Here is a 27,725-nt window from a genome sequence, read left to right on the forward strand (position 1 = left end):
GGGGAGCCCTTCGCTCTTCCCAGTGAAGTGGTGGTGGTGCCCCATTGCCCATTCTGAATCTCTGGCTCAAGCGGTATACACGACTAGTCCAAAGTATAGGCTCGGAGAGTTAAGTCGTGAAAGTGCTCGTCGCTCCAACACAGGGGGGCTTGGTTTTATCCTTTTGACAATTCTTCCCAAGTCTCGTGCAAAGTTGTTGTTTCTCTATTAAGTTTGACACGTGGTCGCATCACGTGACAAGAAAATATTCAAAGTCACTAAATGACGCCGTTGTCTGTGACCAACTGACAAAACAACTTCGTAATTTAGGCACCTATGTACTGTATGTAGTCTGTTGTAAAACTTTTAAACATATTCATTGTTGACTCAGCAACTGTTAAATAACTTCGCTGCTAAGATGTCCATGTATTGTTGTAAAACTTAAACAACTTAACAGAACAAAACAACCACGATGTTGTTATTGTTCAATTTGAACTTCGGAACTTTCTTCGTTTACACTTTCTTCCGAACTGGTAAGTCATTAAACCTAACTTTACTATGTTAATTACTGAGTTTAATCGCTGCGAATAGCTTATGAGCTTTAATTTGTCGCCATCTTTAAAAATGGCGGCCCAAAAACCAAAAACATGTCCCAACAGACTGATGGGCAACGCCGAGTTCCTTTGCTATTTACTAGTTAGTAAATAATTCCATCCTCTAACCACGGAGAGTTCGTTCTCCCCGAATATTGCTAAATAATTAACGAAAACTTCAAAGCGAAAATACTAATTAAGTTTTAAATAAAGTATGGAAATTTAAAATTTTTAGGAGAATTTTATTTTTACTTATGGAAGAAACTCGGTGTACTACACTTTTCTATGTATGTATGGGAAACTGAACAGCGGGCCCCCGCTTCAAATACCCAACCATAAATTTAACGACATTATAAGCCCCTCAAAATTTAAATTAGAGCGAATTTCGTAGTACGTAAGGGGAAGGGCTCATTACTAAGGTAGAAGATGAATTTCGTACTAATTTTTAATGACCAAAGTAATTTTAAAAATTAAAACTTCGATATATATAAATATAAATATATTTAAAGAAATGGCAACGCAATGCCCTTAACGAAGGTACGCCCTTTGAAAAGAACATACTTAGTGCCATTACCGTTCTAAAGTGCCCCACTTAAATAATTAACATTTTCAGGGAGAGTTTACCAAGTAAAGTACAACTGCAACCGAAACCTTTAATTTTTTATTGATAAATGCAGGGTGTTGGTAATTATAGGGCCGAAGTATAGTGGCCTAATGGGAGGGTTCTATGTATGTGCAAGTCGTCCAAACTATAACCAATTTTGTCCCCCAAAGGGACACCAACAAACAGAGTTTTAATTTAACATAATTCCTAAAACTTTTAAGCAAATTTATCGCTTTCTAGTTTCATTTTTACTTAGTTCAGAGTTCTATTCTATTGTTATTTGGGGGTTTGCAGCTTTCAGAAACAATTCCAGGTATATGTAAATTATATTAGGGAAGAACCAGCCCCTTTTCCCTGGCCCCCCCTCCCCTTTTCACCCCCCAAAAATAGCACGAAACGAGATAACGAGGTCTTCTTTATTTAGCCGCTAGCTTCAACATTTATTATTATTTTTGCATGTTCTATCTGCCTCTTTTTGGAGGTTCTTTCTCTTTGTGCTTGCAATTTTTTAAATTTTCGCAAACTTTTTCGGTTCGGATTAAAAGAGAGATATTACTAAACCTTGGCCAGCGCTGAAAAGACTTCCTTTCATCCTATTATGGAATGTTTTCCCTGAGGCTTTTCCCTGATATTAAAAAAAATTCCCTTACATAACTAATCAAGAAGTATACCGAGCGCGGTATATCATCTTTTCAGATATATTTTCTCTTTCTTGAGGTTGGTCTTGGAAACCTGGAAAACAAAACATACCTATTTTTGTTAGCCTGCCATTCCTAATCTTAATTTTCTAGCTCATGTATACCGTTTCGTTATTATATACATGGTGTTTCACCGACGTTCAAATTAGAGTCGAAAATGTAAAGTTTTCTATGACGGATTTTGCCCCAAAAGCGACACCCCCTAACGCAAGTTACGAAGATTGGAGTGCTTTAAGGACGACCCCTTTAAAGAAACTGAAGGACAACGCTAACGCTAAGGGTCAACCATAAAACACTCCAATTATCATCATTACTTGCGCTAGGGGGTGTCGCTTTTGGAGAAAAATCGTTCATAGAATTATAATAGAACATTTTCGACTCAAAATCAACCCAAATGAGTACTTCGGTGCCCTTTTATGAAACACCCTGTACATTTTTTGTATCGACAAAGCAAGCGCCCAATCACATTTTCAATCCCCTATTAGATCCGTGATCAAACTGAACTATACCGAACAATTTTGAGTGAAATAAACATTGCAAAGAAAAAAAGCTGCATGTGATGTCCTACGGCTGCATGGAATGTCCAAAGAATGACAAGTCCTTTAGTTAGAGGAGGCCGTGCCAATACCATAAGTATATTATAAGTCCAGCGATAAAGAAAATCCCCACGAGAATTGTTTAAAATTCAAGTGAGGTTGGAGAGATCGTTGATCAAACTGAACAATTCACCTGTATTTATTTTAGTGAAATAAACATTGCAAAAGGAGCTGCATGGGATGTCCTAGCTGCATGGAATGTCCAAAGAATGACAAGTCCTTTAGTTAGAGGAGGCCGTGGTAATATCATAAGTATATTATAAGTCCATCGATAAAGAAAATCCCCACGAGAATTGTTTAAAAATTCAAGTGAGTTTGGGGGAAGTGGCGGAGATTACGTCAAAAGGGTTCTGTGTACTGCGGGACGGGAATCGTTCCGTCAAAGATTAATGTCTTGAATTGGTAATAAGTGCATTATTTATTCGTTAACCGCGCCCCCTTTCGGGGTATATATATAGTTTATCTCCCCGTAATGGGGGTAAGGCCTCCCACATCCCAGTAAACATTATCTCTAAAGCAGCAGGAAATGAAGAAGAAAAGATAGGTCTAGAAAGTTCTTAAGTCTATAAGACAATGATAGACCAAAATAGGGCCGATCTAGTCTCGATGTATAGAGTCCACTTTAACCCTCCACCAATCAAAACACGACCGTCTACAGATGCCATCCATTTAACAGCCGAAGTAAATCACTTAAAGTAATCAGTATCAAAATAAATAGCGTAGAGCTAAAGATAAATATTTAAAAAAAAAAATAATAATTTTTTAGACATTCTAATCTCAGTGTTACGCAAGGGGTTATAGAGAATTTGAACCATGAACTTTGAGAGGCCATAACTCTACCAATTTAAAAGATATTGCCAAATGCCTTCAGGGTATCATAGGTTAAAATGTCCTCTACGTAACGACACCAAATACTTGGGGTTAGCTCAATTAGGCGTCTAGTAATTAGCGTTTAAAAAACAATTCATTTTTTAGATTCCCCGTGGAACGGGGTACTGAGAAAGTAGATCAAAAGAACTCTAGGCTACCAATTTAAAAGATATTGTCAAATGCCTTTAGGGTATCATAGGTCAAATTGCCCCTTAACCGTAGGAAATATTTGGTGTTGCGTTAATTAGTTCTGGGAGTAATTAGGGTTTGAAAACCAATTAATTTTTTTTTACCTTTGGTTCAAGGCATTCAGAATACTACTAATAATAAGTAGCATAACTTATTCAGGTCAAATATTGAAATATTAAGGTAAGAAATTGAATATGGTGCAGCTAGCGGAACTGCATATGGTACTGGTGGAAATAAGTACATCATGTAATGCACACGACTTCTTCTGGAAGATATTTAATGTATTTGAGTGAGGGTACGTCCCTTTTCTGGTGCGGATCCAAGCCGAGTCAGATGACTATACGGGCTCGAATCTCCCCTTCCTGAATAATTCAGTAGCGGCAGCAGAAGCCACTTAAAGACAATGAAAGAAACGCCAAGGCCCGCACAAAAAAATCTATTACACTCATCATAGCCACGTATGATAGATGTCATGGTTGAGAGGTCAACCCCGTGTCAATCATCAAGAAGCCTTGACAGCTATCAGACGAAATTCAGTGCCTTTCCATAAACGTGATTAAAAAGAATTAATTAATATGTCTTAACCATATCATATTCCTCCAACAAGGAGTCGTCGTTTCGTGTATGGAAGGACACTGGACACGACAAGGTTCTCGTGACAACATATTGAGAAATCCAGGTCCTTCGTATAAGCACAAGCTTTCAAATCAATACAAGATGGATAGAAAGTCGAAACTTCCATATATATGTGTACCAAGCATAAATATAATATTTGTCCACTTAGTTTACAACAAATGACGCGTTCTCGCAGTACGATATGACAGGCAATATATCTGCTCTCCTGATGTTATCTATCACAGCTAGGCATATCAAACTTCTCAACAGCTTACACATTTTTAACTTATAATTCATAATAAGATTTATATAAAAAGATACCAGTTAAATCATTTATTTATTTATTTATCCAACTTGTCTCTGTCCTCGTGGACAAACAGATGACCAATAGCACAACCGATTTTTACGCCCTAAGACTTTCATTGTGGACTAATTAATGTAAAATAACTAATTTATAATACGTAATTAATCCCATAACTACACACTACACTGTTTCTTCTGTATTGATAACTTAGAGTAAAATTCTTTTAACTTATGTTATAAGGAAGTATAACTATACAGAAGGAGGCTATCCATTATACGAAATTCATCTTACTAAAAGAGTGTACAAGAAGGGTCGGGGGGCATAGGGGGTCTCCGTTTCAACATCAAGTTTACTGGCATCAGAAAAACAAAGACTTACGTAACGTTTCCCAAAAAAAAAATAATACTAGGCTACATTTACCAAGCGGTAAATTCTTTTTCGTCAAAACAATGAATGTTATCTAATACTTTCACTGGTCAGTGAATTGCAATTATTATTAAGTTTCACTAGACCTTTAATAAACGTTATAAATAGTTTCACTAGACCTTTAATAAACGTTATAAATAGTTTCACTAGACCTTTAATAAACGTTATAAATAGTTTCACTAGACCTTTAATAAACGTTATAAATAGTTTCACTAGACCTTTAATAAACGTTATTATAATTAAGTCTTTCCCAGGGGGAGGGGAGGGAGGAAAATCATCTTAATTAAGGCAATAAATTTAAATTTTCAAAAACTATAATCTATAAGAAAGAGCTGGAAGAGCGTTTTCTCGTGATTTGCAAAACAATGATATTTTAATTGCAAATTAAACCAGTCGATTAGAAATTCGGTCGTTGCATTTAAATTTTTGAAAGATTTAAAAAAAAAAAAGAGGAAAATCTCTTGTGAAGAAAATAAAATAAAAAGGATTCAAAGTATTTCCGATGGTTTCAAATAATCGCGTCATGAAGCACCCGACCAGGCGACTCCTATCTAGACACCTCCCGAACCACCCACAACCATCAAAGGGATACTTAACCTTCCTTGACGCAAAACGCGATTAAGTTCAAATAAACAAATTGGGATATTTGTTATAACTCTTGTTCTATAAAAGATACAGTGAAGTCCTTTTAGTATGTTATAGTCATATTTCTCCCCTTTCCAATGGTACTAATTTCTTGGGGTTACGACAACCATGGCTCGAGTAATTAAGGAAAATCATTCTCTCCATAGGATTAACATTTTTTTATGGCATCACACAATTTTGGAGCCTCATAACTCTGGTTCTACTAGAGATACAGGGAAACCCTTTTAGTATGTTATAGCCCTATTTCTCCCCTTTCGAATGGTACTAATTTCTTGGGGTTCCGACAATCAGGGCTCGAGTAATTAAGGAGAATGTTAATTGGCATTCTCTCCATAGGATTAACATTGGTTTTTGGCATAACGCAACTTTGGAGCTTCATAACTTTTATTCTATAAGAGATACAGGGAAACCCTTTTAGTATGTTATAGCACTATTTCTAAGCTTTCCAACGGTACTAAATACTTGGGGTTACGACAATCAGGGCAAGAGTAATTAGCCAATTACCATCCCAATCCTTATGACAACTTTGGGTTACAACAATCGGCGCAGGCCTCGAGGCGTTGACGAATCTATTTAAGTGTCCCTTTAAAGGTCGTTAACGCGGGAAGGGTAGGGTAGGGGGTGTTGGTTGGTCCCTTTAACTACACAGTTCATAAATTCATCGCGGTAAGAGGTTCAATTCATCATTTGCGCTTTTTATATTTTTTAAGTTCGGGCGTTTTGGGCGCAATTCGGAAGTGGCCGTGAGATAGTAAAATGGAAAAATGTTTCCGACTTTTATCGCCTCATTCCATTCATTTCTATAACACGGTCGAACGCCCCCGGAGCTGCTCAGAGCTATTCGGAGCAAAGCTAGAACCGCGCTCTAGTCGCGGCAAATTGGGCGAAAAATTCCGATAAGTTTTACAGAAGACTCTTTCCCCTATTATTCGGCCATTCGGAGAAATGAAATGAAGAGGCGCGAAAAAAAGGCCGCGTTTGCGAACCTACATTGTAAGTCACGAAGTCGATTATTGCGAAGTAAAATGCGAGAGTATCCAGTTAGTGTTAAAAAAGGCAAATAACAAGTAAGTTAGCTGATGCTGTGGTCCAAGTTGGATCAACGAAAATAATACAGGGTGTCCAAAAAAGGGTTATGATTGAAGCAAGAAGTGTTATCTAGTTTATAAGGGAGAAGGTATAAGATGCCTAAGTATTCGCGCGCCATAGTCCCAGTCCCCCTTTCAAAATACAAGGGGGGGGGACGTAAAAGGAAACCGGGCTATTTCGCTGCCTCTCCTCAGTCGGAAAATACGCAATTTTCGTCATTCGCGTCGCGCTGACGTGAGTTTTCAAGAACCAATGAGATGCTGGCTGTAATTTAGAGGCGGGGATTAACTCCGGACCTACTAAACGTTTGGATTGGAGATAAAGCTGGAAATGTGGCGAATTTATACCTTCTCCCTAGTAAAAAATATATCACTTCTTGTGTCCTAAAAAGGGTATTTATATAGTAATAGTTAGTATAGGACGCTGTCGGTTAGTTGTGGCATAGGGGCTAACCACCATATGCATATTAAAGGGACCCACCTTTAAACAAGCCACAAGGTTAGTGTGGACATACCTTCATAGACAAAGGCTGTATTTAAGTAGAGCATTCGTTGATTGGTCAAACAATGAAGCTAAACAGGGAAAAAGAGAAAGACTTGATTTGCGTATATAAGTTTCCACAACTAAATCAAATATCTTGTCAAAGCAAATTAAAATACAATTTCTAAAGCATTCCATTCCCTTCCAGACCATTGCCTCAATTCAATAAAATGGAACAAAAATATAACCAAATATTTTCATTGTGTCAACAAGACTTCTATTTATGAACTTTCGATACGGTATATTTATTCCAAAGCCTTCATTTCGTGTAAGTTACTAAAGGAGTAACAAAAATAAAGAAAAAAAGCGGGGTTCCTAATTCGATTTTAGGAAGGGGTTGGTTGTGTTTTTTTATAAGTGTAGTGCGGTGCGGTTACTTGTAAGGCTTACAAACGATAATGACTTTTAGAATGTGTTGAAAAAGAAAAACCAACTAAATCGTTTCGTCAATATCCCCCCTCTTCCCTCCTACCCGGATTTCTTTGAACACTCGTTTCTTTCTGTTACAATAACAGAAATAAATAAATATTCATGAGCTTATTACGGGCATTCAAAGTCAAATTTGTGTATTGGAATCTTTCAGTCTATACACAAACAGAAGTCGTTTTTGAAAGAAATACCGAGGAATTATTCGAAAAGTTATTAGCGTAAGAAATTAATATTATTATGAAACAATGCAGTCAACAAGTTTGCTTATTTAGAGAAATTTTAATTAAATAGGATTAAATATTGCAACTGATATTATTACCTATATTTCCTATTAAAAATAAATTTGGTATCGAATTAAACTAGTGTTCAATATTATCCCCACACAAAATTGAACTAGTGTTCAATATTATCCCCACACAAAATTGAACTAGTGTTCAATATTATCCCCACACAAAATTGAACTAGTGTTCAATATAACCCAGTGTTCAAATAATCCCCACACAAAATTGAACAAGTGTTCAATATTACCCAGTGTTCAACATTATCACTACACAAAATTGAACAAGTGTTCAATATTACCCTCACAAAAAAGTTAATTTTTTGATCAAACATTTGAGACCACAAAAGTTAACTTTTCTAAATAGCAAGCTTCTTAATTTTAATCCGCAACAACTAACGAAGGGATGCACTCTACTCGGCAGGGTAAACAGTTCTACAGGCGCCTAACTAGAATAACACAGGCTAGTTTCACCCTGAATGTCGGCTTTCCCCTCGGAAACATAAAACGAACCCTAAATAAATTTATTTCTTCTCGTTAGCGTCTCTCTAAGTGACGGTCCTTGTATACAAAAAATATCCCTTCTGTCATAATAATAATAATATCGTAGCCCATTTGGGCAAATTTTGTTATTCGAAATGATTCCGTCTCCGAGTCACGCCTTCTCTAGCCTCATCGGAGTGACCTAACAGTTGCCTTATATTTAAGAAAAACACATTTGACGTCTTACCATTATCCGGCAAGTGTTCGAGCCCTCGTGGAATAAGAAATGGGGTGTATTTTAAGTTAATTGAATCACGTTTGAAAAAGAAGTCACGTCACTATAACATCAAGATCTTGTAAATATATATATAGATACATTTACCATACCACTTTAGAGAACTCAGTTTCTTCTTATGATTAAAGTATATTTTAATAGCAAGTAATCATGGTATCTTTCACAAATTCGTAGCAGCTCTATTTGCTGAATTCTTTACCCTTTGACCCCCTTCCAAGGGTATGTTAAAAGTCACAAAGACGTAACCTAATCTAATCTAACCAAACCCAATGCTGAATTCTTTAAGGCATATCTTCCTTTACCCTTTGACCCCCTTCCCAAGTATGTTAATTATCACAAAAACGTAACCTAATCTAATCTAACCAAACCAAACGCAACTAATTCATCTAATACGTTCTTAAATTATGCGTAGACTGCACGTGATTTTAGTTGGCGGGAAACTTCACGTGATCAAAAGCGCAATCACGAGAATTAGGGCACGTGTTTACTTTATTTTGGGCGGGAAATGGGTTTAAAAAAAAGAACACATTGGCGGGAAAACAAAACGTGCACGTGGGGTTTATAAATGTTGATAATTTCTTTAAAAAGTCGTCATAGACACTCGCTGGTCTATTTTACGGGTTGCTTTAGTTTAAAAGGGTTGTATTCGAAAAGTCGAATGAAGGCCAGGTTTAAAGCCGCTGCTCCCCTTTTCGACTTTTCGTGGCTAGCTTTATTTTTTGATAAAACGAAGCACGATTGGATCATGGAATATGAAATTAGATCAAGCCCGAAACTCCCGAGCTCGAGTCGGGCGAATGGAGTTGAATTACAAAACAGCGCGGTATACCGTATAGCACCCTTAATACCCGCCGCTTTCTCGCCTTACTGTGTGTGGGGGTTTGAGAAGAGGAAGGTAACTTTTGCAAATACCCATAAAGCCTCGCACCAAGAGACGGAAATATCTTATAAATGGGGGCTCAAGTATTAATATGAAAAAAAATAAGCGCGGAGAATAACCTAGTAATTGCAAATTTGCCACCGATAACGATTCAAGTTGCGTGCAAGAAAAGGGAGAATGAAAGTTGATGGCGTTTCTGTTGCAACAAATTAAAAACATCTATATATATATAAATCAAAGTTCTGACTGACAAACTGACTGATAATCAACGCCCAGTCCAAACTGCTTGCCCTAAAAGGCTGAAAATTTGCAGGAACGTTACTCGTAAGAAAGATTTTTTCCAATCCGCCGCCCTCTTAATAAATGGCGCCCCGAAATGTAAAAAATCTTCTCTATGCAACAAAGTCCGCGCGTTTCAACCGATTTCGCAAAATATCATAGTCAAAGCTTTGATTATTATTATTATTATTATTTAGTACACTGGTTTCCTTTAACCTATAGACGGGCTGAATGGTCTTTTGGGTTCGATTTGTTGCCATCTTTTTAAATGGCGGCCAGAAATCTAAAAACCCTTCTTTATGGAATAATGTCCGCGTGAAAAGTAATCAAAATGTCCCGACGGCCAACGCCGAGTGCCTTCGCTCCTAGGGTGCTACAAAAATATTAGTCATTAGTAAAATCTACCCATTCTTTATATCATTTTGATGGAAGTTCTTATTACACGCGAGCGACGCCGCGGGTAACAGCTAGTTTTGTATAAACCCAAGAAGATAAAACTATTTGGTGGCTTTACCGGTGAATTTGCTCCTAAAAAACTGATCAATATGACATTTCTTTATCAATTTCAGTCGTTTCAAGTGTCACTTGGGAATATCGCGATGGCCCATCATTCCTTCACGAACCACCGAGTGTCGTCACCTTCTTGAATGACTCCGGTACGATTATCCCGTGCTCCGGTAACGGGAAACCACTTCCCAAGGCCACCTGGCGTCTAAAAGACGGAGATAGTCAAGCCTTCGAGATTCCCGGACTGCGTCATATTAGATCTGACGGTTCCATCGCTTTTCTGGCTTTCGGAGCTGACCAATACCGTCAGGATATACACGCCACCATCTACAGATGTCAATTAACAAACGTCGTTGGTGCCATACAAAGCAGGGATGTCCACGTACGAGCTGGTCAGTAAGAACTAATTTTATTGGCACATTCATAAATGAATACTCAAACGTATAAGTTACAAACTTCTAGTTGTTCTGGAAGACTACAAACCGAGGGTAATTAACGAATACGTCATACCCGGAAATACGGGCGTCTTAAAATGCAAGGTACCAAATTCAATCCGAGAGTTCATTTCGTTCACCGGATGGAGACGTCAAGATGGGACGCTCTTGACCACTCTGAACAGTGGACATCACGAAACGTCAAGGGGTAAGTACATACTTATTAAAACCTAAAACCATCTCAACCGGAACAACGCTAACTAAGCTAATTATATAGAACTCTCAAGTCACATTCAATTTTACTCGGAAAATAGCTGGCTAATGGCTATCCGCTTCATAATTAAAAGGTCAAAGGTTAAAGCTAATCCAAACAGCACTGTCAATGAATAGACATGTACTCCGTGAGACAGTATATAGTTGGTTAGGTCGTACGTACATTGAGGGGAAGGACACGAAATTAGGTCAATTATTTGTAATTGGATAGGTCAAAGGTTAAAAAAACCATGAAAAAACACCGATTTCTTGTTTGTTTCGTCAGAACTCATGAAATTTAGGGAGAGATTTAGAAATAAGACTAAATTATAAATTATTTTTTAAAAGCGATTGCCATTGAGTGGTTTGGTTTGTACCACATTTTAGAAGGCTGTTACAAAAATCGAGTCCATCAAGCATTTCCGATAAAGTGTGAAATATGGCTCAACCATCTTTTCTTATTAAGCTGAGGAGGGAACCATTGATATCGCATTTCAAACCTGAGCCTATTCCTAAGCCCGGCTACTAACAATGCATACAGCTGATCCAAGCCTTTTTACGTGCGAGCTAGTCTTCCCACGCCGCGTATAACTTGACACCAAATATACAGCTCTTGACTTAAGTGACTGACGCCGCAGTTACCACCGATATTTCCACACACACACACATAGCCATAAGTAACATACAGCAACAATAAGTAGACCTATGATAAGGTGTGTTAATTTCATTGTTAAACATGTAAAGGCCTGCGAAAAAACCGAATTACAATTTGTTCAACAGTTTTGTTGCCAATAGAAACTAACTCTAGTATAGATAAGGTATCAACAAAAAAAGATATCTAGTTTATTAGGGAGAAGGTATAAATTCGCCTCCACATTTATACCAGCTTTATCTCCAGTCCAAACGTATAGTAGGTCCGGAGTAAATCCACGCCTCTAAATTACAACCGCGCATCTCATTGGTTCTTGAAAACTCACGTCAACGCGACGCGAATGACGAAAATTACTTGTATTTTCCGACTGAGGAGAGGCAGCGAAATAGCCCGGCCTCCTTTTACGCCCCCCCCCCCTTGTATTTTGAAAGGGGGGACTGGGACTATGGCCTCGCGCGAATACTTAGGCATCTTATACCTTCTCTCTAGTAAACTAGATATCGCTTCTTAGTATCAACCATTGGTGCTAGGTGGGGCCTAAACTGTCATCGAATTATATAACATTTTCCACTAAAAATTGATGTCTCATAGAAATACCCATCCCATTATACTTCGGAATTACAATTACCATCTTACTTATATTTGTTACGTCCCTTACGATATTACTATAGACAAATTGTACGTACGTTACAATTCCTAAAGGTACCCGCAACCGCAACCGAAACCGCAATCTCATTTTGCGGGTTGGTTGGGCTGACACTTACCTAAGCCTAACACCCAGCTTTCCTGCTTTTCTCCAAGCACCGGGAAAAGGGAAAATAATCAGGGGAAACACACCTTGAATATGAAACCACTTTTGAAAGTATATAGCATAGTGATTGGTGATGCGGTTCATATAACGAGTCGTTACTTTTTCAAAAAGCGACCCTCGAAAGGGACTTTGACGATGTAATCCTCGCCGCTTAAAACTCCCTCTCTCTCTCTCTCTCGCGCCAAAATGGATCAATGTTCCCTGAACTAAAGTTTCTAATGCCTGGGAAAGGTGAGGGGGGGGGCAGAAGGGGTGGCACGCGCTTTATGGGAAATCCCTTGATCCAATAATCCCTGAAATTTGAATTATTAATGAGGAGGAAATACCTCGGTATTAAGCCTTTGCCAGGATCGACGTTCCCCCAATCCCTCGCTAGCTCTCGAATCTTGATCGTCGCTTGATCCCTTTCACATGGATATCAAAAATAGATCAATATATGTACTATCAACAGGAATGCATACAGTTACTAGGAAGCATAATGTAGCCAGCCATTTTCTCAAGGGATCTATAGGTGTATTTTGTGGAACGAGATAGACTAATCACTGTGTATGACGCATTAATTTTACCTGTCAAATGGAGCTATCTCAGTTGTGACGTCAGTGCTTAGGTAAAACCACACGGACTTAAGCTTTGGTAGTGGGCGGCAATGTTTGGTTCCACTTTGGTTCTAAGGGCAAATAGCATGGGTGACGTCACACTAGGACTTCTGAGAATGCTCTAGAGCTATCTCAGAAGTCTTAGTGTGACGTCACCCATACTATTTGCCCATAGAACCAAAGCGGTACTGTCAAAGCTAAGTCCTTGACGTTTTACCTAGGCACTTACGTCACATCTGAGATAGCTCTAGTCGCCGCCTGTTGCGCCTAGGAACTCTGTTTGTTACACCAACCAATGAAATCACAGTATAGAAAAACGTCAGAATTATATTCAACGCGCACATTTTCCACCCTTTTAGTATTAGTAAACACATTTCAAAATACATATATAGTAGGCCTAGGCAGTTTTCAACTAAACCGAATTAGAAATATCATATTTACAATATCTATGTACGGACGGTTGTCGCAAGTCCGGGGGAATATATATGGAATCAGAATATTACGTAGCTGGAGGGATTACGAGATAATTACTGAACCCTTTTGGCAATTATGTATTTATTTTCGTTTTATTCCGAACACTCACACACTTTATGAAACGCCCAGTTCTTTACTCAATTTTTCGTGGCCAAAAATTACCAATTTATCAACAAAAAAAAATGTTGAAATTTTCTAAAACAAAATTACATTTGAAAGTTCGAAACAATTTAAATAATATTTTACGTGAATTATTATTATCAGGGATAGATTTAATTTTAGGAGTAGGAATGGAGAATACATACTGAGAAGGTAAACTTATATCATAACGACGATTAATTGTTTAATTCGTTTGTCAATAAAGGTAGGTACGTCCGATTCCTCCAAATTACATACCCTAAATATACATAAAAGCCTCGAGCGAGCAACATATCCGCGTCCGATTCAATTTTACAATATTGGTCAGCAGCGTATATATATACATTTGGGAAGAGCCCAATTTTCGTCACCATAAATTTACGGTCAGGAAAATACGACAGTAACGCTACGATGCTTTCAAGTTTCAACAAACGTTAATTAGCGAATAAATGAGACGCGATTGAAACACGCTGGCAAATTCCTAAAATTAGTCGTACCCCTTTTCAAATGGCTAATAGAACTAATACACGCCGACATTGATTTTAAATAGACGATTTCGATTAAAATCCCCGAGTATTTCGAACGAATACCTTAGCCGTTACATTATCAGCGATAATTTTAATAGATATATTTGGATATTGGAATGGTCTGTAAGGTTAATTTCTCACTGAGATGGGAGGGGAAATGTCAGGTACGGTACGCTACTTTAATTCCCAACGTGGTTTAAAGTTACGGCCGAATGAACAATAATTGTTGCTTAATTACAACCATGTGTCTTTCTTACTTAAGAGGGGTGCGTCAACCTTAATTAGTCCATCGTTTTAAGTAATTAAGCCTGTTTTTAAATATAATTAAAAGAAAGTGGTTTCCACGCTGCACGTTCGAAGTGTTTACGTTCCTGTCATATTGAAATTATTGACCTTTTGGACTAGCTTTTGATAGTTCACAAACATGGAGGATTCATACTATTTACACCAGGAGGCCACGCTACCTGGAGGACAGAACCCCGTCTGCTTTAGTTAAGTCCTCCATGTAGTGTAAATGGTATGATTCCTCCATGTTTGTAAACTATCAATAGAAGACGGTAACTTGGTCCTATCCCTCCCATTGAACCAAACCAGGGATAGATTTAATTTTTGACGTAGGAATGGAGAATAGAGTAATCTTTCTGGGCACGCGTCAAAGTCCCGGACCCCCTTTACCCGGGACGGAGGGGTATGAAAGAAGAGGCGGGTCATAGCGACAGAGGCCAAAAGGAATTATGTATTTTTCGCCGTCCCCGTCAGCAACGTCATAAAAACGTAGTTTAAGTTAGCCAATAAGATAATTTAAACTTTTCGTTACGTGTTGGAGGGAGGAGGGGCTCTATACTGGGTGGTCTATGAGTCGGACTGAAGTAAATACTAACCGTTCTCCATTCCTACTTCTAAAATTAAATCTATCCCTGACCAAACCAAATCTAACCTAACCTAACCTATCAACACCATAGAGGCAGGTTGATTATACCCTTTTAATCTAGTGTCTCAAAACATAATGGGAATTTAAGTAAATTAGTATAGTACAATAATACAATGAAAAACCAACCTTCACTTATCTTGAAGATGAAGAACTTTACTTTAAAGAAAAAAACTACCAAATAAAGAAAAGAAAAGAAAAAAAATAATAATAATACACGCGGGCTTACTTTGAATTGTTTGAACTCTGTTTGATATTTGAAGATGGTAGGCGCAGACGACGCACGCTTGCTTTTGTAGGCATGGATGGTACTTATGTACGGGCGACCAAATACGGAAGATCTTCATTTGAATAGCGAGTGAGTAGAAGCAAGGAATCTTCCTCGAATTTAGCGAGGTCCTTGTAAACGCGAACGAGCGAGCGAATTTAAAGCAGTCTTCATTGTTCCAAGTTAAGGACGCGTAATAGCGCGTGTCAAACGCGTACAATCACCCACCTTCCACTACCCGTTTCACATACACACTAGATTCTGCACGCTTAATCTATCTCGTTCTAAAGGCGAGCTACATATTCAAAGGCTTTTGCAAATCTTACAACTTTACCAAACACTTTTTGGGCCAATTCAATTTCAAAGATTTTAACCCGTACAAGGACGACCAAAGAACTTATTTAACACATGAGAATACACTCGCATATTTCTAAGGGGAATCAATTTTGAGTCGACCGATTTTGCCCCCCAACAAGGGAGGGACACCCCGATGGTTACAAGGAGAAAAAAGAAAACATGAGTACTTGTGAATACAGCCTCTTTTTTTCTGGTTTCTAAAAATACTTCTGTAAAGAGAGCTTTCAGTTGGCTGAGTAGTACGTCACACCCTGCTAAGTCTTACCAAGGTTCTGGCAGCCATATTGGTTGGTATCAGCTTTCCTTTTGCATTCGTATCAACCCACCAGTATGGCCGTGAAAATTATCTCGCGAATCTTAGCTCCTCCCCCAACAGAAAGCTTCCTATTGGGTAGTTAGACGTTCGTCAATATCGGAACAAACCTGATTAGATATTTCATCGTCGTTCTCAGTGTTTATATGGGTTCCTTGGAGTACGTTCATACCTTTGCCTATATTCATCGGCGACCCATATTTAAAGTTGAACAACTAAAGGACAAGTCTAAACTTTTCCCTATAGACGGAGGTTGAAATACCTTAAACTCAAATTGCAGGTCTCTTTAATTCATGATACTCCCTTATTTGGGAACCTGACACGGAACCCCCCGCCAAGGACTGTTCTACCCTAGTCCAGCCGAGCTTTAAAAAAGCTGGTTCAACTCGACCCCTAAACAGTCCTAAATGGAACCACCCATCGAGAATTTCCCCTACCCTTCATAATCCAAGTGACATTGTCCCTTGAAGACGCAAGGTTCATAGTTAGCAACGTCTTCTATCGATTAGGGCACCACCTGAAAGACGTTGACGGTCGTCTCAGTCTGAACAAAAGGACACGGGCGAAAGTTTGTCGTCCTAATTGGGCAGGCCCAACAATATTCTATTCCTTAACCCCTCCACAAAGTATTTCTTCTCAAAGGCACGCGGTATAGTCCCTTTTAGAAACGAGAGCGAACCAAGAAGAAGAAGAAGAACTTGTTAGGAGCAGCGCGTACAATAAAGTTTAGTTTCTAGTTTGTAGACAACGTCATTTACATAATAATAAAAGGCTTACGTCACCCCTCTTCACCGTCCCATACCGTCTATCCATTCAACTTCAGGGTAAAATTAATAAAAATAAAAAAGAAGAATTGTTTTCTTTTTAGCAAAAGAAAGTTTGATGACGAGAGACGATTCGCATCTGCTACCCGGATAGAAAACTTTCTTTCTTCGCAGAATTTTCTAAAATACACTCGCGTGGTTAGCGGTTGTCTGTAACCCATGGCAGGGTTGAAATACGAAATAATGGGTTAGGGAATTTTGAAAATTATAATAAACAAAGTTAAGAAATTTAATTTTAGTAGGGGAAAAGTTTTGATTGAGTTTGCAATGGTATTAGAGCAAAGTTGTCCGTTACAATAACAAAGAGTTGACTCGTTTATATTCTTAACCAATATCCCTCTTAACATAGACAACTATAACTATCATTTGGTTAGTGTACATTCATAGGAAAACCGGAGTTAATTCGTTGAGGTTGTCCATAATGGTTGGGCTAGCGCGTCATTGACATAACTCTGTAATGAGTTCGGTGGCGTAGCGTAATGTCTAAACAATTAAGCAGCAGCACGCGAGTAGGACGACCTCGAAGGACATTAATACGAATGACTGAGGGCAGAGAGAGGAAAGGCGTCATATCTGATAATGACAATCCAATAGAAAGATAACTCTATTTCCCCTTATTCCGTCATTTATCGACGAGACGCAAACATTTATTTCCTCATAAGTCACATTATTTCCTTGTAAGTTCACCATTATTGCACGAGGAATAGACATAGTTAATAGTTAGGATTGTGTAGTCTCAAGGTGTCTAGGCGAATTTGTGGGAAGAGTTCAAACCTACTCACTATGAATGACGAATAATTTATCTCGCTACGCGTTGCGTCGGAACTCACGTTGCTACCAACCAACCAATTAAATCGCAGTAAGGAAGACGAGGTGTGACTGAGTTCTCAAGCTTGGCCCACAAAACCCGCATAGAAAAAACGTTGGGAGACATGAGGCCACAATGATACCATTTACCTCTATGATGTAATCCTGTTTCTACATATTGAAAAGCTAATGAGAAATAATACTGTAGATTCAAAAATGACCAATATGAAGTCCTAACTCTTGAGAATTCCCTAAAAAGTAAAATCCATTTATAAATTAACTAACTAACCTTTCCAGAATCCAGATATACCCACCCTACGCTAACCCTGTTAACAGAACATAATGGTTGTGGACTTCTGAAGCAATTGATTAACGACATGTTCCACTAACATAACATCCACGGGACTTTTAGTTGAAATTTTAATTTATGGTTTTTGCTGAGTCGACTTTGATTTATTTCTTTTTCTGGTTCCGATTTCCCATCTACCCCCTTGCTCGCGACATAACGATTACTGGCTCCTTATCTGCTTGGTTGCGCGTTGTTCGACGTTTCGGGGGTTTTGCCGAAGGAGTACGGGTTGTTTTTTTTCTTTTGGACGGCATATCGAGGGCAGGGTACCCACCAAATAATATAGAGATCAATCCGTCACTAACGATGGACTCTTATCAGAAACAACCATCTCCATTTTCCCCCCAAGTTCGAACGTTACGTTAGCCCCACCCTGCATGCAACCTTATCGAAACCCCGAACTCTAAGACATACATTCATCTATAAAAAAACCCCAGAACATATATGAACGTAAGACTATGACCATCTCCCCATAAGTAGCAATCAATACCCATGGAATTCCTAGCTTCTTGTTACTACCTGTACATGAAACTTCTACCATTGCACTGTAATTTTATAGAATATACTAATTTTAAGTTGATATTGCATACAATTCCACTTTATTAGGTTCAGTAGCCCTAACTTGGAACAGCACTAATTTGGAACACTTTTCTTAAATCCGTCATAAGTTTGGGACCTTCCAATGAATACTTTAAGGGCTCATTATTATACATTAAATGTTTGGTATTATTCTAGAGTACACTGATTTTCAGTTGATATAGCACACAATTCCACTTTATTAGGTTCAGTAGCCCTAAGTTGGAACAGCACTAATTTGGAACACTTTTCTTAAAATCCTCATAAGTTTGGGACCTTACAACGAATACTTTAAGGGCTCATTATTATAAATCAAATTTTTGTATTCTAAACTGTAATATTCTAGAATATACTGATTTTAAGTTGATATTCCATAAAATTCCACTTTATTAGGTTCAGTAGCCCTAAGTTGGAACAGCACTAATTTGGAACACTTTCCTTAAAATCGTCATAAGTTTGGGGCGTTACAATGAATACTTTAAGGGGCTCATTATCATACATTAAATTTTTGTATTCTAAACGCTTGCTAATGAAGTGTTCCTTTTGCCTAAGGCTAGGGGTTTTTAAGGCCCACGAAATAAATAGAAATCTTACGTAATAGTCTTATGATCACGGTATAGTTGTAACCTTCTCAATAAAGTTCAAAATACGATCATCTAAGGAACGAAACATATATATAAGTTAGATCTATAAGATTCCCGAACGTGCTTTTTAGCCCCGAAAAATGTCAGTTGTTGGAACTAGTTTATTTATCAGTGCTACAGTCGTACGGTCAATTTTACACAGACCACTAGTACTATCTATATCATTTGTTATAACCTTAGAAACAAAAAAAAATAAAGACGTATCTATCGAACGGAAAATTGGGAGCTTTAAACATACTAGCCTAGCTTGGAGGAAACAAATAAGGAGTATATTACCAATCTAACAATTTCAGCTACCACGTAGACTCCTAAATTATACCGAATCCAATGTTAACTCAATTATATCCTTCTATTCGGACAGACAAATACGCTGTTTTGCCGACCGGTGAACTTTATATTTTCAACGTGACTCCCGAAGATTCGCAAACGTCTTACAGATGTCAAACTAAAAATCATTTGGAGAAGGGTTCAACTCTAAGTAGCGCCTCGGCCAGACTTATCGTATACGGTAAGCTCCGAGTCCTAGTGTTCAATATTACCCTATCTTGTGGTAAGCCCCCGTTCAATGTTACCCCACCTTAATTTTATTTGAGATTTACTGGTGGAATCACCGGCAAAAATAACAGACAGTCAAGCGACGGTTAAGGTTAGAGAAGGTGAAAGTGTCACCTTGCCTTGTACGGGTCAGGGAAATCCGAAAATATCTTACAAGTAATTAAGTTTAATTTAATTGTCACGAATATTTATATATTAAACATATGTATTGTCACAGTTGGTTTAGAGAAAAAAATGGTCGTTTATCGCCACTGGTTAACGGACATAGAATTAGCGTCACTTATGGTCTACTTAAATTGTTATACGTCACTGTTGCCGATAGTGGAAAGTACATTTGCAAAGTCAATAACAGCAAATCCGAAGACAGCGCAACTACCAACTTAATTGTTTCAGGTAAGTTTGAACTGACTTTGCAGTAATACAACTCTGGTTCTATAAGAGATACGTGGAAATCCTTCGAGTACGTCATAGCCCTACTTCTCCCCTTTCCAAGGATACTTAATACTTGGGGTTAAAATTACAATCAGGGGCCGAGTAATTAAACGAAATGTTCATGATCGTCTTCTCCATTGGATAAACATACATGGTCGTATTTACAAAACACCTTTTTACTCTGGTTCAATAAGAGATACAGGGAAGTCCTTTGAGTACGTCATAGCCCCACTTCTCCTCTTTCCAAGGATATTTAATACTTGGGGCTACAATTACAATCAGGGCCCGAGTAATTAAACGAAATGTTCATAGGATAAACATGGTCGTATTTACAAAACATCTTTTAACTCTGGTTCAATGAGAGATACAGGGAAGTCCTTTGAGTATGTTATGGTCCAATTCCTAGACTTCCCAATACTGTTACAACAATCAGGGCTTGAAAAATACGCAAGGCAAGAAGTTGGGTTTAAAAAATGAGTCAGTCGGTATTAGTTTAATTTTTTTGGCGCGAATAATTATGAGAGACACGGTCCGTCCTTGTTGAAGCGGCTCATTGTGCGTTGTGGGATTGTTATAAGCATTAAAGCAGTCCAAGCTAAGCTAGTCGGGGCTATTATTAGCGACCGGAAATTTACCGGTAGTAAGGGGAGCGGGACGGTGTATCTCTCTCTCTAAGGCCCCCGTCTATCCCAATGGGCCTAATTACGGGAAGGCGGACACGCTAAACTATAGCCATAGCGCGGAGTATAGAACTGAACAACCTAGAGAGGGAGGGAGGGAGAGAGAGGAAGACTGGCAATAATTGCGTTAGGGTTGAAGCAAAGCCAAAGCAACATCAGCTTGCTTTTCACCTGGGAATAAAGGATAGAATAACATCTCCTATGGCAACTCGCTCGCTTCTTTCATGACCTCAAACCAAACCGAAGCTAGCTCCCCTATCCTCCATTCAAAGTGCAAATGCAACAACTGAAAAGTAGCTCTAGCTGCAAGTTCGATAGCTATGGCCCGTTGAACTAAGTGATTTTCCAGCCAGGTCAAAATGTAAACGTGGCTAAGGCAACAATTATTTATATTTTATCTTAAAGAAATCTTAATCTATTTGATATTATAATATTCGATTTGCGGTCTGAACAATAAAACTTGATAGATTAATTGATAAATACTTAACCTACTTTGCGAGTACTTGCGCTTTACTTTGGCAAGGGACATGTCTTATTTTCTTATTACCTATTACGATTAAAATTTGGAAGGAAGTCTGTACAGTAAGAAAGTTGCATTTTCACTTGAAGATAATAGTAGTAAGGTAATACGTCATCCTAAAGTGTACAAGCTGTCTACCAGGAAAAAGCTTATCGGTTGCCTTATTCCCCAGCGAACGCTTCCCACAATGTCCATCCTTAATTTGCGAATAAAGACAAGGACGGTGGTCCCATAGTAATAAACCCGCCATCATTATAGGAACCAGTCTTAGCTTTATTCGCGGTATTAAAGTGGGGATGGGCATACAAAAGAGTAAAGAGGTATGTACGTGGACATAGAAGAAGAGGAAGTAGATTCCGGAAGTAGGGTTTTCTATGGACTAGTCATTAAGCGCATTCATCCCCAAGAGTTTTATATTAACCATCAATAAGGTATCTCAGATAAAAACATACCCCTGACGTTCGTTCACACGCATGCGCCGTTAATGATAAATCTTTAATAAACTATATTGGCGTAAAACTCGCTTGTCTTTTGTTAGCCCCACCATCGGCTTATATTGGTCTAAACGTGACTAGCGGGGTTGTTGGTAAATCAGTGGGCATCAACTGTTCCGTGGCGGGACACCCTTTGACGGAAGTGCAATGGTTAAAAGACGGAAGAAGGATCGTGGGGGATGGAAGGATCGTTTTTCTAGGCAGGGATATTCTCCATATATCATCCGTCAAGCGAGAAGATCAGGGAATGTACCAGTGCTTCGCCATTGGCGAACACGAGTCGGCCCAATCCTCAACGGAACTGAGACTAAGGGGTAAGCTTTTTCTACAGGTTTACGATATAAGTGGATATTTTATTGTACGGTGAACTTACTGTACTTCAATTCTACCACCCATTTGAATTTTATAACGTGGTTGTTGAAATATTTTCAGATATTGAACCCACATTGGTCTCTACATTCGCGGACGAACTGGTTCACCCTGAGTCAAGCGTATCCCTCCGTTGCGTGGCTCAGGGCAACCCATTACCCCAAGTGACGTGGTTGGCCAGTGACGGTTTGAAAATCCCGGACACGACGCGAATTCGTCTGGGCGACTACGTAACGGGGGGAACGCAAGTTGTCAGCTACGTAAATATATCCGATGTCAAAGTACAAGATGGCGGCGATTATTCCTGCCTAGCTAAGAACACGCTGGGAAGCGTGAAACATACGGGCCGCTTGAACGTTTTTGGACCACCGCATATTCGGGCCATGAAGAACAAGTCCGCAATTGCGGGGGATAATATAACGTTACAGTGTCCGGTTGCTGGTTACCCGATTGAAAGCATCATGTGGTACAAAGGTAAGTTGCAAGGACAACCAACTTTAAATCTATTCTTCCAATTAATTGTTGTACTTTTTCTCAAATAGAAGGTGTTGTATTGCCAATAAACCATCGACAAACCTTACAATCAATGGGCAAGCTATTCATCAACAACTTGGAACGTTCTATAGACCAAGGAGAGTATAGTTGCCTGGCCAGAAACGCAGAGGGTCAAGAAGCCAAAACTAACTTTTATCTTTACATAAATAGTACGAGTTAAGTAATTAAAGTTTAAAACTTATGAGGATTAATCGAGTCTCTTAATAGTGGCCCCCTTGATCGACATTCAAGCATTACCGCCTAAACTCTTCACAGTCGAGGGCAACAGGTTTAAGTTATTGTGCAGCGTACTAGAGGGTGATCCCGAAATACACGTCGAATGGAGAAAAAACGGACATCCACTCCAAAGAAGCGACGGCATATCCTTACAAAAACTGGACGACTCGCTACTTTTACAATTCGGGAAAGTGACCTTCATGGATAAGGGCAATTACACCTGCGTCGCATCCAATAACGCGGCAACTATTAGCCGGACAACCGAAGTAATTGTTAGGGGTAAGTACATCGTTATCTTTTAATAGAACTGCTCTTAAAAAGCCATTCTTCGCCTATTCCTTCAAAGTACCACCAAATTGGTTACAAGAACCGTCCGAGGGTTCCGTCGTACTTGGAGATAGAATGACTTTAAACTGCCTGGCAAGCGGATATCCGGAACCGAATATTACTTGGAAAAAATCTGTCGGACAAGGTTGGTGTTGACCCCTACCTACCTGAGAATGGTCAGTCTAAATAATACAGTTCCATTTCAGTGGAACAATTTGAACCTTTACAATTTGAAACGATATCCTCGAGTTTCCGAAGACAAATATTTAAGAACGGTACGCTTCAAGTACAAGACGTATCTCTGAGTGATTCGGCTCATTACTTGTGCCAAGCGACCAATGGCGTTGGCGCTGGATTAAGCCGGGTTATCCCGGTCAAAGTTCACGGTACTTTAATCTTAATTAAAACAGTATACCCAAGAATATTATCGTATTAAAGTGGGTCAATTTCAGTTCCACCCAAATTCCAGGAACGATTTCAAAGTCAGAATGTTCGTAAGGGAGACAGGGCGACACTGAGGTGTCAAGCCAGCGGCGAGCAACCGATTCTCATCAAATGGGAGAAAGAGAAACAACAATTACTAACTTTATCACATAAAAGGTAATACGTAATTTTGATGATGTCATATTGAAACTTAAACCAATCAAAGAACTGACCATTGGGTTGAGTTCCAATTACAATCATATTAGTTCAATTCTATGACAGGGTTAAATATCTTGACAGACTAGAAATTCAAGCGCGAGCCGATGACCGCGACAGCGTTACGTCGGAACTGCAAATAATATCGTCGGAGCGCTCGGACAGTGGTCTGTACACCTGCATAGCCTCTAATAACTACGGTCAAGATGAAACTAGTATCCAACTAGTGGTTCAGGGTTAGTTTACGATACAATTAAAGATAAAAACTCGTCTAAGTAATTACAACAATTTAGAATTGCCTTCGGAACCATTGGGTGTCGTTATCAAGAGAAAAACGGCTCGTTCGGTTACTTTAGAATGGTTAGCACCCTTTAATGGTAACAGCCCAATTACAAGATACGTCGTGCAATTCAGAAATGGCACAGGCAAGTACGTTCTTCCGTAATTACACTAGTTTAGTGGCGTGGACCATTAACCCGGGAAGATTCTATTCATTTTTAACCAGCTAGCTGGCAAGGTGACAATGTCGTTTCGGCAACTGACAAGGAAGTAATTGTCCAGGGTTTAATACCAGCCACCAAATACTATTTCCGGGTCTTAGCGGGGAACAGTGTCGGATTGGGACCAGCGTCTAAACCAATTCTATGTAAAACAGATGAAGAAGGTAATTGAATACTCAATTCAAGACTAGGAGACACGGTACAATTACTTTTCCTGTATTGATTTCAGCACCTGGTGGCCCACCAATGGATATCATCGTCGAAGCAACTGGGGCCCAGTCGGTTAAAGTTCAATGGAAAGTGAGTTTAATTAAGGAGATAATTACAAGTTCAAAGTAATTAACGATTGCGCAGCCCCCAAGAATCGATCTTCAATACGGGGACATAAAGGGATACTACATCGGTTACAAAGAGGAACAAGTGGACTCTTATCAATACAAGAACGTCGAAACGCTCAACTTAACCGACCATCAAACGGCGTATTTAACCAACTTGAATCGTAACACGAGATACGGGGTTATGGTACAAGCTTATAATAGTATGGGTGCTGGACCACGCTCAGACGAGGTCTTCGTCACGACGTTAGAGGCAGGTAATTAAATAGGTGCTTACGAAACCATTTTCGTGATTACTAGATTAATTTTAACGCCGTTTTAGCCCCGCCTACATCACCAGTCATCATGGTCATGAACCAAACACCAACTTCAATTAAAATACATTGGGAAAGAAGACAAGGCGATTCGGCACTAAAAGGTGAACGCGGCTTACTTAATTGCGACCTTTCAACTTAGTTTTAAGTAAAAGAATAATTGCGTTCAACACTATCCCGTTCATAAAAACCGGCAGTCCAACAATGTCCTAATTCTTTATTATCCCATATAGACTACGTCCTGCATTACAAAGGCGACGATGAGGAATGGCACCAAGAGAAATTCACGACGGACATGGATACTTATGAACTAAAAAAGCTAAGATGTGGTTCAACATACAGGTTAAGAATGACGGCCTCGAACAGTCTGGGAACGGGCGAAGCCAGGGACATTATTACGGCTAGAACTAAAGGAGCTGGTATGTCTCGTAGATGACAACATTATCACATGGTCAAAAACTGAAATATATTTATGTCGTACGTAGCTCCAGGAACGCCGTCCAAGGAAGCATTCATCGCGGTTAATAGCACATTCATCACGCTGTACTTAACAGCGTGGCGCGCCGAATTCTGTCCCATTGAAAAATTCAAGATTCAATATAAACTAAAAACTGGAATTCATTGGAAATCGGTGCAAGAGCGATTGCCCAATCTAAACGAACGCGTTGTCGTCCAACAATTATTGCCAAATAGGGAATACTCGCTGATGGTTTCAGCTGTTAGTCAAGCTGGCACGACTGAGGCCGAGTTTTCGTTCAAAACCCTTCCATTAATGGGTACACATCATTAATTGCATAATTAAGCGAAACTTGTCAAAATAACTACTCCTAAACTCGTGTTTTAAAATGTCAAACCCATACGTGACCTTTGTATCTTATTGACAGCTCCCTATTTAATACTTATCGAACCAAGCGAGTGTTTTAATTGTTTTACGACATTTAATTTCAGAAAAGATAGATCTGTCGCCAGCGATAATGTCAAGCGATGGCGTACTGGCCATTTTACCATTCTACCGAAACTTGGCAATTTTACTGCCTTTAGTAATATCGGCATTTGTCCTTTTGACCCTCGTAATAAGCGTCCTTTTCTGTTTGAAACGTCACGGGGACACAGGAAGCGCGATTGCTTCAAACAGAGACGAAGGCCCTTGTAAGGCCAAATAACTCCGCTATATAATTATAGTTAATTAGCTAACTATTTGATTACGATTAATAGATGATGAAATAACAATAAAGGAACGAGTTGGTCGTGACGGGGACGCTACTTCCATGAGTTTGCACGAGTACCCCCCTTTAAAACTGGATAAGTTACATCCCGACCACGATGCCTTTTCGAAGAGTTCTTATTACGCCTCGCCTACCAGGAAAGCTATTCCAATTACCAGAAAACGCGCCGGAAGTACGTATTGTCAATATAACTCACTCGTACATTAACAAGTCTTCGTACAAATTAATATCTCTCAATTTCTAGGTACAAAAGACGAAGCTCACGAATACGCCGAGCCTTATTCGGCCATTCAAAGCGCAAGGGCTTCCTACCCAAATACAATCAGCGAATTTGAGTATTCTACAAATGTGGGGCCATTTTCTGTTTATTTCTTCATTTTATAGGCCTACTTTTTGACCTCCTCGATTTTACGTGATTTTATGTGATTTCTTGGTCTATTTTACGCCCATTTTTCAAAAATCAAGAAGTATATCCCCGAAATTCCCTTACTTTAGGCCTATTTCTTGGTCTATTTTAGACCTATTTTCCAATTAGCGAACCATTTAAAGTATATTTCTAAACTTCCCTTACTTAAACCTATTTATTGGTCTATTTTAGAAATATTTTTCAATTATTTTTGGTCTATTTAATCCACCAGATTAAAAACGAAGGTCCTTACGCTACGATCAAAAGAAGTCCACCAAGACCGGGTGACCAATTCCTACCACCTTCTCAAGGTAAATCATTACCACCCCATAGCTTTAATTATTTAATTTAACTAGAGTTTGTAATTGGAACACAGGTGATAAAGCGAGCAAACTAGGTCCTTCAGTGGCGTTAAGGTCAAACCAGTTGGCGTATTCAAGTTCAACGCAATCGGGCTCAAGCAGTTTATCTAGTGATATTTATAAATGTTACCCACGATCTGGTAACCTTAATTAACTAGTGGTTAATAATTAGGGCGCCAATTAATTAACTATAATTTCCAGAGATATCGTAGCAAATATCTCTAGGAATGGAAAGATAGAGAGAGAGAAAAAAAAGTACAAATGGACAAGACGTGAATTCACGCGTTCACAGCGTCAAGCGTTAATTAAGAAATGTTAAACATAATTAATAGCGATGTTGGCTCTTTGCTGCCAAACTAACGTTTCAGGGATGGATAAGTAATTAACGTATTTAATGTTAATTTGTTAATGAAATTTGGGACTAAGTATAAATAGACATAAATGTACTCTCCTTCAGTTTCTCATTAGCAATTATATAATTGGATTAATTTATTAAAATGTATATTTCCTTTTTAAGTGGAATAAATAAAACCTAAATTAAGTTTAA

General features: G+C 38.8%; 2 protein-coding genes across 3 annotated transcripts in view; one reads left to right on the plus strand and one right to left on the minus strand.

Annotated features, from left to right (window-relative positions):
* The window catches only part of GlnRS (Glutaminyl-tRNA synthetase), a 59,086-nt gene that overhangs the window by 31,075 nt on the left and 286 nt on the right, over positions 1 to 27,725 (minus strand). The window lies entirely within an intron of this gene.
* LOC149654372 (cell adhesion molecule Dscam1-like) lies at positions 1 to 27,725 on the plus strand. The gene is made up of 27 exons (XM_089845849.1): positions 1 to 512; positions 10,361 to 10,690; positions 10,761 to 10,940; positions 19,610 to 19,756; positions 19,842 to 19,959; positions 20,021 to 20,196; positions 21,974 to 22,243; positions 22,362 to 22,772; positions 22,841 to 23,002; positions 23,061 to 23,348; positions 23,416 to 23,541; positions 23,603 to 23,782; positions 23,849 to 23,996; positions 24,120 to 24,271; positions 24,329 to 24,464; positions 24,545 to 24,699; positions 24,765 to 24,835; positions 24,890 to 25,127; positions 25,193 to 25,288; positions 25,418 to 25,603; positions 25,670 to 25,960; positions 26,133 to 26,333; positions 26,400 to 26,582; positions 26,655 to 26,758; positions 27,049 to 27,127; positions 27,193 to 27,318; positions 27,380 to 27,725. The coding sequence occupies exons 1-27, from the start codon at positions 452 to 454 to the stop codon at positions 27,388 to 27,390; spliced, it is 4,626 nt and encodes a 1,541-aa protein (XP_089701975.1). The 5' UTR covers positions 1 to 451; the 3' UTR covers positions 27,391 to 27,725.

The sequence above is a fragment of the Phalangium opilio genome, unplaced genomic scaffold, assembly GCF_054372755.1.
Source record: "Phalangium opilio isolate 3A_F unplaced genomic scaffold, DU_Popi_V2 ptg000079l_1, whole genome shotgun sequence".
Classification (NCBI taxonomy): Eukaryota; Metazoa; Arthropoda; class Arachnida; order Opiliones; family Phalangiidae; genus Phalangium; species Phalangium opilio.

Excerpts from the sequence above, each read along its gene's own strand:
- LOC149654372 (XM_089845849.1), top strand. The coding sequence starts at position 452 with ATGTTGTTATTGTTCAATTTGAACTTCGGAACTTTCTTCGTTTACACT. Across the intron at positions 19,757-19,841 it reads GGCCAGACTTATCGTATACG|ATTTACTGGTGGAATCACCG; the intron begins GTAAGCTCCGAG and ends ATTTTATTTGAG. Across the intron at positions 20,197-21,973 it reads TACCAACTTAATTGTTTCAG|CCCCACCATCGGCTTATATT; the intron begins GTAAGTTTGAAC and ends GTCTTTTGTTAG.